General features: G+C 38.6%; 1 protein-coding gene across 2 annotated transcripts in view; it reads left to right on the forward strand.

The window, feature by feature from the left end:
- kcnh1a (potassium voltage-gated channel, subfamily H (eag-related), member 1a) overlaps positions 1–12,657 on the forward strand; it is a 243,938-nt gene that overhangs the window by 91,751 nt on the left and 139,530 nt on the right. Inside the window, exon 9 of one of the 2 annotated variants that reach the window (XM_048535533.2) lies at positions 1,124–1,376. The exons of the other annotated variant lie outside the window; for it this stretch is intronic. Within the exon in view, the coding sequence (XP_048391490.1) occupies positions 1,124–1,376 (253 nt within the window). The remainder of the gene's footprint in view (positions 1–1,123; positions 1,377–12,657) is intronic. 2 annotated transcript variants of the gene reach the window in all.

Genomic DNA, 12,657 nt, shown 5'->3' on the forward strand with positions numbered 1-12,657 from the left:
TCTGGAATCTCACGTTTTCAGAGCACAGCCCCTTTGTCAGGTGCATGCACTCCAAAAGCTTGAGTGATTTCAAATAAATCTTTTGGACTATAAGCTGGTGTTGTGTGACTTTGTCTACCCCAGTCCAACACTGGCACCTCCACAACCTGAGATTTTCAAGCACAGGCTGGTTATGTAGGGTTCAGTACCTTGTTTAGTGTGATCAGTTGAAGCGAAATGCTGTTTGACACGATTGACCTGTCTTTGGAATGTACAGCCCAACTACCTAGCAATACACTGACACTGACATTCACATAACACATTGCTCATTTGTGTGATAGGCAGAAAGCCTTTTTGGCTTAATGGTACTATTTTGTTAATCGCAAATGCTACTCGTGTTACTGTTATATCGTAACAGCACGAAACATCTAGCTTCGCTTGTAGTTCAAACCTGGGAGATACCTTACCCTTCCAGTATAAACTGGATATTCTGGGCACTTTTCAGGACCAAAGGTGTTGGCCTTAAGCCTGTTCAGGAGTTTACTGTCAATTTTCATCTAACTGGTGCATATTCATGGCAACACCTCACTAGTCATAGTCTTCTTGCCAAACAGCAGGACTGTTTTCTCAAACTGAAAGATGACGAGCCTTGATGAGATGTATCTTTTTCAACAGTACTCAAGATCTGTATCAGCAAATGCATATTTGTGTATATTGTATATATAGAACTTGAATAACAAGCCACTAATTACATATTACATTTCGGTATCCCTGAAACACTTTTTTTATCAAACCGCAATGATTTCTAGTAACTTAAATATATAACATTGTTTAAATGATTGTATCATTGATTTATGATTCTTCATGGTTTCCCTGACATTTTGCAAGATGTGGCAATGCAAAATGTCCTTTTCATTTTGCAATTATGTGGCAAAATCATGAAAGAATTGACGTGATTTTACTCATGACATTTATCTTCACAGGTTAACAAGTCTTGAATAATATCGAACACAAATGGATTGCTCTGTGCAGATATATTTACTTGTTGAAAATGTGTTCTATGTGTAGTGTGTGACAAATTAGTATTGTATGCTTTTTAAATTTGTGAGGCAAGAATTGATTTTATTTGCATATTTCTCTATAGGTTCTAGAAATTTGCCCCAAGGATATGCGAGCAGACATTTGTGTCCACTTAAACCGCAAAGTGTTCAAGGAGCACCCAGCATTTAGACTGGCAAGTGATGGCTGTCTCCGAGCTCTGGCAATAGAGTTTCAAACTATACATAGTGCTCCAGGAGATTTAATTTACCATGCAGGCGAAAGCGTGGACAACCTTTGTTTTGTGGTTTCTGGGTCCTTGGAAGTAATTCAAGATGACGAAGTTGTTGCAATCCTAGGTAAAACTTAAAAACGTGCTGTATTGATTCTGGTTGCTTTTGTGGATGTTATACTGACATTTAGGCTATTTAGAGGTCAGACAGTTGGTAATTCATATGCTTTCAAACTTTCATAATACTATGCATTATGGACACTATATGTATCTAAAAATATCTAGAAGTATATTTGCTGGTTGGCTAGATAGGCAGTATGACAACATACTGTGTAGTGTACCAATTAAATTTGCATTGAACTGAAATATTTGCTTACACTATCATAGCTCACCATTGTTATTTTTGATACAAAAATGTTTAGGAGCTTAAATGAGATTAATCTAATAAAATTATGTAGGTCATACAATGCACTACCATGGATAATGTGAGTGACCTTAATTGGGTAGGTTTGAAAGGTGAGAATCATACATTAGTCGGAAAAAATCGTTTTTATGCAATACTTTTCACAACCTCAAGATGTCTTAGCTTGCTTCACAGCCAATTAAGTATCTTTGAAGTGCGGACACTAGAATTACAGGAAACATGCCAACTGATGTGTGCACTGCAAGCTCTTAAAACAGAACTGAAATATTCACCAAAATCAGTTTTAACTTTTGGTTGAGAATGATTATTGGGCAGGAAATGAGAGAACTTCCTTGGACGACTTTGAATAATGGTTTGGTGGCCTTTAGGTCCACCAGAGATGGCAGAGTCTGATTACTTCATTCTTTAAACTCATAGGTTTTATCATACGCATGTAATATATTATGTGCCTTTTGGGGGAATATGGATTATTTCGCAACAAAGATAGCCTGGATAGACACAACTGCCAGGACATTATTAGGCTCGAATTAAGATTAGTTTAGTTAATAGCAGTAGAAGGAACTTGGCAGTCAATTGCGATTATGATTAAATTCTTGAGTCACAAGTTTTCAAAGAAAAGTTGGACTCCTTCCTTTATTAAAATGTAGATATTTTACAAAACTATCTCTTAATTATAACATTAGCAATCATTGCTAACGAAGCAAATTATTGGTAAAGCGTATACATATGTAATTCATTTTATTATGATAAGTAGGTTTGCAGATAGAAGGTAAATAGAATGTTGTGAAGACATGAAGTCCAAACGTACATGTTGAAAGATTGGAATCTGTGGAAAGGTAGGTGTGCTACAAAAGGTTAATGTTACAGAAAGAAAAAGCAAGCATTGAAAATGGGAGCATTGCTTGGTACTTTACAGACAATTGAATATGTTGAGGTTTGCAGGGATAATCTGCGCCAGTTATTTTTGTTAACTGATAACTTTGCAAAATAAAAACACTTTTTCAATTATTTACTACAAATCAGAGGTCCTCATAATATGTGATATAACAAGCTGTAGAGCTGGATGAACACAGCAGGCCAAGCAGAATCAGAGGAGCAGGAAGGCTGATGTTTCCGGTCTGGACCCTTCTTCAGAAAAATCATATATGGATTCTATTCATCAAATGTTTTGGCTTCAAACATAGCATTTTCTGAAGAAGGGTCTAGGCCTGAAACATCAGCTTTCCTGCTCCACTGGTGCTGCTTTGCCTGCTGTGTTCATCCAGCTGTACACCTTGTTATCTCAGATTCTCCAGCATCTGCAGTTCCTACTATCTCTCCTCATAATATGTGCAGCAGTGGCAGACAGTCTTCCTTCATTTTGTGGAAAGTACAATGTAAGTACCATATAAGGATCCTATTCAGCAAATGTTTTGCCTTCAAACATAGCATCAGTGGCAAAAAGGACCTTCTTTACACGTCGCTGGGACTTTCCCATGATTCATGGTGACACTATGCTCAAGACATTTGAGTTACTGTACTGTTAATGTCCCATTCTTCTTTAATTTTCAGTTCTGCAAGTATTTATTGAATTGTCTGCTGCTGTTTTCGTGGTGTTTCTCATATCTGACTGGATTGTGGTCTAGTGCTGGTATACCTGCAATTGCTGGTCCAGCAGTATCCACATCAGTGACATCTAAATGGATTAAATGTACTTGCACTGCAGACCATTGATCCTGCACACGGAATTGGTGAACTGAAGCTTGCTCAGAGTTTTGTTAGCAGGTTCATAAGGCCTTCCCATGTCTATGGGACATGTATTTTGAAGGGAGAGTACACTGGCATTTGCCCCATGTCAGTTTTAAACAGTATTGAATATTCATCAGTTTTCAGAAGATAAATTATTTGAAATTTTGCAAACACCAGATGGTGTGATGCCATTGATATTTTGCATGAGTTTGACAGTGTGGAACATACACCACTTATTGTCGCATTGTGAATTTTGTCAAATCCTGGTTTGTTGATCGTTTAATGTATATACTTCTTGTGGGACACCATATAGCTTGGAGGTATACCTCGTGTATGGTCTGTGTGTAGTTGTAGTTGCGTGAGCCTTTACTCTAGTTCATTCCCTCTGCTAGTGGCTTTTTCAGCGACATGCCTTACAAAATTCTTTCAGAGCTAGGAACTTGAAGGACACATTTTCCATCTGATTTGCTATGTTTGCATGTTCTAATGATTGTGTGAACTGGAGTTTGTACATAGGACTTGTCAAACTTGCAAGTCCATAATTTACTTCGTACCTACAATCATGCTTTGGCATGATACGTAGATATTTATGGGGGCCAAAATGAAGTGGATTATGCCAAAAAATGTGGCAGAATCATATGAGAGGTATACCATGGCCAGTTTCAATGTTGGGAGCAACTTGCTGCATCTTGTGTGCGACTGCCAGGTGTTGAACTGAGATTCTTGCCAGGGAATGGTGAGATGCCTACTGAAGGGGTAAATTGCTTGTTAATGACCTTATCAATTACACATCGTACCTTATTAATATGTAGCTTCCTATCTTACCAGCCTTGCCCAGGAAACTAGATGCTGAGATTTCTCAACCTGGAATTCAGGATTGATACCAGTGACTTCAGCTTGCTGCTTGCTCCAAAGGGTCTACACCTTAAATGCTGGGCACCAGTATCTCAAGACATGCTCCATAGGCACAGGACATACTGACCTCCTTGGACCTTGGCATTCAACACGAACCCTCTTGGCATATCTCCAATCTGTATGAACGATATTTTGTACTTCAGGTGCTGCACCTTGGGGCACAATGGCAGCTATTATTGTAGTAAGTATACTTTGCACTGAGGAGCACACACCTAGCTCGTAGACTTGACCAGACTACAGATCTGACCTGTTCATTTGCTGTTGTAGCACTTAGACGCCTTAAGCCTATTTTGGATGCTCACATCATCCTTCTCTTGCAGTTCTTGGCCTTGTCCCCTCTGCTAGAGATACAGGCTTACAGCAGCACTGTATAGCTGCACTTTTGAGTGCAGACAAAAAGCCAGGATGCTTGTCGACGGTCCTAAGTAAACCAAGGGAGATAATTTTCACTCGGGTGCCAGTACAGTAACTCAAAAATAGCCTCCAAGACCAGTTCAGGGATTTAGATACAGTCAGTTAGCAACTCCGGGCAGTCAGAGTCAGTGTCCTGTCTACATAAGGGGCAATGTTGGGCACCTCACCACCTGACTACACTCATTCTGCCTTATTGTAGGCTGTTTCCTCCTGGAATATAAGAGAGCGCCAGTTGCTAAGAAAGACATAAGTGAGTGGCATAGCTATGATTTTTGGTGCAGGTGGGGTCCTTTCCTGAACAAGTGAGCAAGCAGCACAGAGGACATGTATGATTGGGGGTGGGTGAGAGCAAATGAGGGAAGATGCTGACTGAAAGACTTACAGTGGTTGATCATGAGACTTGCTGGGAGGTATAGTAGCAGAGAGAGACTGAATTTTTGGAAAGAAAATGGTGAAATGCTGGGGGAGTAAAGAATGTTGTTTTAAACTCTTCCTACAGTCACTAAGATGGATTGTCCAATTCTAATCTGGGCGGTGGCCACAGTTATTCTTTCACTGTTGGATGTCCCATTTCACCTAGGACACAGCACTGACCCAGTCTGTAATTGACTTCCAGGCTAGGCCCAGTATCATGGCCTCCTGTGATAGTCAGCTGGAGAAAGAAGGACCCTCTTCTCATTATGCCATCCAACAATACCTCCAGGCCCCTGCCTATGAAGCAGGGAATGAGATTTCATTTCTTCTGGGCCATGCCTTGTATGCAGAGGCTCATGCACTGCACTGTGAGTGAGCATTTCTGGTCCACAAAATCTGAGGTGGTGCACAGTTGGGTTTTAAAAATGGCCTCACAGTAGGTGAATTCCTTCAGCAAAATTGTTCTTCCACTAACAAGTGTGGAAGAAATACAAATTTCGTACAAATTTCATGTTGATTCTGGTGGCAACGCAGTTGGGTCAGACTGAGAAAGTTACTTTTGTGCCCAATTAGAAGTATTTTGTGCAGTTCTTCCAGATTGAATACAAAAGGGGAATGATGATCTGCTTTGGTTTAAATATCTATCAACTCCCTGAGGTGCTGTAGTTCACAACTTTGGCTGGTGTCATGCATGATTAGATATAACAGAAATTTACATGAAATTCCTCTGATATAAGAAACTTAATCCTTAAACTTATACTTATTGCATTGACTCCATTGGCAACCTCTCTCCATGCATCTCGACTTTCACAGGATTGTTGTCGTCTTCAGATAAACCGTTTCTCTTTGCTGCCTCTCTCGGAGTGAGACCACCAGTGTTTTGTTATGAAATGGGGGGTTTAGTTCTCATTTGTCCTCAAGCACATATCTTTCGGCTCTAAAGATTTTACTTATTTTACCCATTAAAAATGACCCTCCCCTTTAATAGCTAACAGCTCTCATTTAACAGCTATTGCCTACTTAGATCATCTAACTCAGACAATTTGCAAGGAACCTATTCAAATAAGGGCCAGAGAATGGGAACAGAGTTTAATGCCGCTTCCCCAGCAGCAAGCTTAGAGGTGGGATGATATTTAGGAGTGTGACAGATTCTGTCACCATCAGATTAAGCCCTTAAGCATTTCATTCCATCACCACTTGCATTGAACAAGCAGAAGAGATAGTGTTATGTTTACTTGTGGGTGTCGGTGGCGGGGGTTGGGGGGCTGTGGTGTGGAGAGACCCTTTGGTGAAATGCACTTGATGCGTGATTAATGGACCTGGTACCTGGTAGTCACCTGCCCGTCCTACCCTCCCTCAGCTTTGGCTGAGGGAACCCGGTTAATCTTGGGCCTCTGCTAGGTGCTTGCCAGCATTCTTGCAGTGGAGAGCTTCTAACCTTTGATTCTGCAGGATCTAGTGGGAGGCAGTATTTCCACCTCCTTTGTCCTTAGTCCTGGGAAAGTCTAGATGGTTGCCATTTAAGTGCCTGATAAACATTTAATATGTTGGGCCTTCCCGACGGAGGTGACACAGCGATCTTGCTTGCTGTCCTGCCAGAGGGCAAGATCCCTGTTGCCTGGACATTTGTGAAGTTAGGACTGAATTTAATTGAGTACAGCAGTTCCTACTGCCTGTGGATGCACAGTGCTTAACTCTGACGTTACTGCCCTTACAATCTTAGCAGATCTTATTATATGTCTTAGGAATGGCCCATATCAGTTCTGTCAGAGTGTAAATGTCTACACAGGAATTGTACACATGTTATTGAACTAGCTGCTGCCTCAGCAATTAAAGAGCACTACTGAGATGTTGCTGCCATTATCTAATTGATTAGAGTCAAGGAGCTGCTAAGTAATGTAGCCAGTCCAGGAAATTTTAAATCCTGTGTACTTGATCTGTCAGTTGCAACACCCAAGCAATCAAATTGCAATATGAAGGAAGAAATGCTGATCCATCAAAGTTAATGTAAAATATGACACATTTAAGCTGAAACTGTTGGATTATTGCTGTGTGCAAATGCTCAACATTTTTGTGTTAAAAAATGAACTGATCCAGATGGAAGCAATGATTAATGATGTGATTAGAAAGGCCAAACTTCAATCAATACCATTTTTCTTCCATATTACTTAATTAAATCAAGTATGAGTTTTTTTTCAGGTGAGTAAGGAAGGGTTGGACAGCTAATGAATTGGTTAGTGTTTGAGCCACTAATAGAGGTATGGAGTTTTTAGGACAGTCAAAATAAACAGTAGGGTTAGAAAGTTTGAGTTAGGCAATAAAGGAAATGAGTAATTCTACTGCATGTCAAATCTTTCTTCTGGTTCTCAAAATACCATAAATAGTCATAGAATCTTACATTTCTTTCCCACTTTTGTTGATGCAAAAATCAGTTGTAGTTCTTGAGGTACAAGGTGATCAGCAAAGCGTACATTTAGAAATTCAGAATTGTAAATTAGTGTTACATCTACAAAGTACATTCAGTGAAAAGACATTATTATGCTTGGATAGATATAATTATTATTGATTTTTGAGATGTAATTAAACTAATGAAATTTCACGGTTATGTTAGAGTTGTCAGAAGGGAATGATGTGTGAGAATTATTCTTATTATTTTATATCGATATATCCATGTGGATAACAGAAAGAAGTATGGTTTAGTAATTAGAGGGCATTCAGAAACTGGAGTAAATAGGGCACACATTGGTTTTTGGTAGTAAGCAATGAAATTATTATGGTTGAGGGAGGGCTTATGTTTAGTAAGGTGCAAGACTAGTTTTATCAGAAAGGCATGTTGTAGTTTTGTCTTTTATTTAAACGGGTTCAAATGTTTTGATATGGTTTTGTTACAGATGACAAACAAATGTTTAAGACTGTTAATGTTTTTACCATTCTGCAGAAACTGGGAGCTGAAGTACTGTGGCTTCTTTGGTGGTAAATATTTCATGCTGAACATCACTTAAGTCATTTGCTGTGGGCTGTTGAGGTAGATCCAATTAAGTCAAACTGTAAATTCTGCACATCGTGTGCTTTAGCTGTCACTGAGGCTTGGGCTACTGCTGCAGTAAAATTGGTAGAATTCAGATCACATTTTTAACATCTGACGAAAGTTGGAAAATTGTTTCACTATGCATGTCATACTAATATTTAATGGCATTAGGTAATATTACAATTTTGTCCTCCATACATTTGTGTGGTTTTATATGTAACAAGTTCACTATATGCAATTAATCATCATGTGCAAAGTTTTCGTGAACACAATGAAAATTGATTCAAGAGCAATATTTGTATGAAGCCAATAACTTGTCTGAAATTAAACATCATGGTACCTTTATATCAATGTGTTAATGACAGCAGAATCTATATAAATAACTTCATATGTGACTGATGTTCCAAAGATAATGTTGGACATACTCAGGAGGATATGTAGAAAGGGGTTCAAAAGCCTTTGAATTAAAAGATAGAATGGGAGGAGGAAAAGTAGGCACTGGTTTCAAGAGACCAATTAGTAGTGCAGGTTCTGCAAATTTCCATGTGTACTTTTAAAGCCATGCATATTGTTCAACAAGACAGAATCTAACCATTGCCTCTAGACATTTAGTTGCATCACGATCACCAAATACCCCGCTACCAACATCTTCAGGGATACAATTGACCAGAAATTGAACTTGACCAGCCGTGTAAATACAGTGGCTACAGGAGAAGGTCAAAAGCCAGTAATCTTGCAATGAGTAATTCATTTCCTGACTCCCCAAAGCCTGTCTGCCATCTACAAAGCACAAATCAGGAGTGTAATGAAAAGTCTCTGTCTGCCTGGCTAACTGCAGCTCCAAAGACAATCTAGAAACTTCATGCCATCCTGGATAAAGCAGTCCACTTGACTGGTACCAAATCCGCAAACTCCCTTTTTAATGTCACTGTTAATCTACCTGCACTAAATAGATTGAAACAGTTCAAGAAGGCAGCTCACCATCATCTTCTGAAGGACAATGAGGAATAGGTAATGAATGCTGGCTGAACCAGTGACATCCCATGAATGAATAAATGTTTCTGTGCAACGTCATACCTTTCGTTACTGTACTGAAATGTTGTTTTCCCAAATGATCTGTTAAATCACTGGAGTAATACTTGAACCACAAGCTTCATGGCGCATACATAGATGTATCCAAATGAGTTTATCAAGGCTGATGCCTTCATTATAGTCTGTAACATGGAGATCATTTGCCCAAAGGAGAGGTTCCTTTTGTAGTTATGCCATAAGTATTAGAGCTTAAATTCCTCAGGCTGCTACCAGGCATTTCTACAAATTTCTATAAGATTTCACGTGTTTTCTGCTGATTAGAGTCACATGGAGACTGGTAGAAACATGGAAAATTTAGGCCCATTGTATAAGGGGTACAGTGCGCCAAAAGTTTTTTGATTTGCATTTGCTTGTGTCAGTGGAAATGTACAGTCCCAGCTGAATAAGCTTAAATGCTTAACTAACTTTTTATTGTTTTTGCAACTAAATTTGTGCTGTGCATTCCCTAGCTCAGCATGAACATAAATATATTGCTTCCTGTTAATAGATTATTTCCTTCTGTTTCTGCCTTTACTCATTATCTTCTCAAAGGATAAGTACAACATACTCATAGTGAAAAACTGAAAGAAAGGTGCAAAGATTCAAGGGGGAGGGATGTTAAGGTACATTTTCATAAAAATGTCATGCAGGTATAGAATGTAATCAAAATAACTAATGGAATGGAAGCATTTATATCTTGAGGACTCAGTTTCAAGTGTGTAGAAGTCAAATAAATCTTTTGTTAGACCATGCCCAGAGTACTGTAAGCAGGCCTGGGCATCACATTTTAGGGTATAGTACTGATTAGATTTACCAGAATCATTTCTCAAGTTAATTCAGAAGAGAGGCTATACAAACCATGGTTGTAATCCCTGGAATTTAGAAGGTTAAGAGGTGATTTGATCTGTTTTCTCAAGCTATTAAGTGGAAAGGCCATGATCGATATACATTGTTTCTGGTAATAAGGCAGACTAGAACTGGAGGGAATGGTATAAATATCACAGTTTAGACCGTTTAGGGAATGAAATTAGGAGAACATCTGCATATAACAGATGATTGTTCAGAGTAAAGTACAACTGATGCTTGTGATCAGAGATAATGGGGACTGCAGATGCTGGAGAATCCACGATAACAAAGTGTGATGCTGGGTGAACACAGCAGGCCAAGCAGCATCTCAGGAGCACAAAAGCTGATGTATTGGGAAGGGTCTAGGCCCGAAACGTCAGCTTTTGTGCTCCTGAGATGCTGCTTGGCCTGTTGCGTTCATCCAGCTTCACACTTTGTTATCTACAACTGATGCTTGATCATTTATTAAATTTAAATTGGAGATTGGTTAACAAATCAAAGATATTAAGAGTTATGGAGCAAGGTGGATATATGGAACTCTGATTGCAAATTTGCCATGATTGCATGAAATGATGGAACAAGCTTGTAGTCTAAGTGGATTACTCCCATTCCAATGTTTCTATCATTGGTGTGATCATGAGGTTGTGTTAAAGCAATGCTTTTGCTGCACAATCTGTTGGATATGTCAGAATGGATAGTCAGACTCTCCAATATGTTCAAATCGGTGCAAATCTGCTTCAAGTAGTGTCCATGGTCAATTTTAGCCCTCAGTTATACAGTGATACTTAATGCACAAAAGCAGAATTTGGTTTGAAAATCCTTTCTCTCCTTCATTTAAATCCTGTAGGAAGATGAATGTTGCTGATACATTCTGTGGGAAATATATTGAATGTAAAGTATAATACAGATATTTGCTATTTCAATTTCTTTAATCCATTTCTGGGATGTGGGCATTGCTGATGAGGTCAGCATTCATTACCCACCCATAAATGCCCTGGAATAGATGGTGTGGAACTATATATTTTTTTGAACCAGTGCAGTCCTTGCTGTGTAGGAGCACTGTGTGGTTAGGAAGAGGGTTGCAGGATTTTGACCCAGTGATAGTGAAGGAAATACAATATATTTCCAAGTCAAATGGTGTGTGGCTTGAAGGGAACTTGCAAGTTGTGGTGTTCCCATATATGAACTGCACTTGTCTGCCTTGATGAATGGACAAATAAATGACAATATAATTAAACAGCAATTAATATATGTCAAATTAAAAATGTTAATTTAACTATATTTTCTACCAATAAAACAAGGCTTGTAAATTATCTTTTTAAAAGTGATGCTGTAATTCCAGTTGGTGTTAATGCTGGGTCAGTCAGGTCCCAGAGTGAAACTTAGCTTGAAAGACACAAATTTTGTATTTTGTTTAAACTGTGGTGGCCAGTTACTGAACAAGAGCCTACCAGTGTACATTTAACAGAATAAAATGTTTAATAAATAAAAAAAAACTATATTATCCTAGACAAAATGGTTAGATAGATTTCATTGCACACACCATTTTAAAAAAAACTTTTCTTTTAATCCAAGCAACATTCTTAAAAAAAAAATGCACCTAATTCACGAGCCATCTTTATCTTTTAAGGTCTTATGCTCAGATCCAGGCTAGTATAGCTATAACTAGTTTCCTTTTGATGAGTTGCAGTTCATTCACTAGATGCTTTATTGTAAGGCAATGAGCTCTCTCTATGACACCTAAAACAAACTGCAAACTGAAATCACTTTTATTGCTTTAAACTTCAGACTAAGCAAATGTTTTTCCTAATGTCAGCTGCTGGCAGTCTTTTCTCTGCCACACACCCCTAACAGACTTCCTGGATTATTCTCCCTCCGAAACCCTGGACCCCTGTTGCTCGAGCAGCAGAGTTATTTTTCCTCTCTAAGATCAAGGTGTAAAATCCATGTAAACAGAAAGGTATTTGGAGTCCTTGTTACCAAGCCCAAAAAAACTCTTCAAAGGAAACCATATCCTGCCCTCCTTAACACATGCAGTACAAACTCTAAATTAAACATGAAGTTATAAATTGTTCTTAACACTACCGAAGTGACCTGAAATCACAGAAAATAGTATAAAGGTCTGGCAGAATCTGTGGATAGAAGTATTCTGGTCTCTCCAGCAGATGTGTCCGGCATCACAGGTGAATGGATTTTGGAAAGGAATAAAGCAAGGGAAAGGGAAAATGTCAATACGTAACTAGAAAAATAAATAGTGATTGTGAAAAATTGAGTAACAAGAGACGGCAGAAATAATATTAATATAATAGAAGGCATAATTAGGGAAGAATGAAATGAAGGATAAAATACTCAATGTGAGAAGTTGTTTAGCAAGGCAGAAGAGGAAGTTGAGTTCTGGGAATTATTTGGTCTGTTTTCCACAGATAAAGCAGAAGGCCCATACATTGTTCTGAGGAAAACATGTGCTTAGTCTGAAGTTTAAAGGAATAAGTGATTTCAGTTTGCAGTTTGTTTTAGGTGTCATAGAGAGAACTCATTGCTTTAGAAAAATGTATCTAGTGAATGAGC

Source organism: Stegostoma tigrinum, chromosome 9, assembly GCF_030684315.1.
Source record: "Stegostoma tigrinum isolate sSteTig4 chromosome 9, sSteTig4.hap1, whole genome shotgun sequence".
Taxonomy (NCBI): Eukaryota; Metazoa; Chordata; class Chondrichthyes; order Orectolobiformes; family Stegostomatidae; genus Stegostoma; species Stegostoma tigrinum.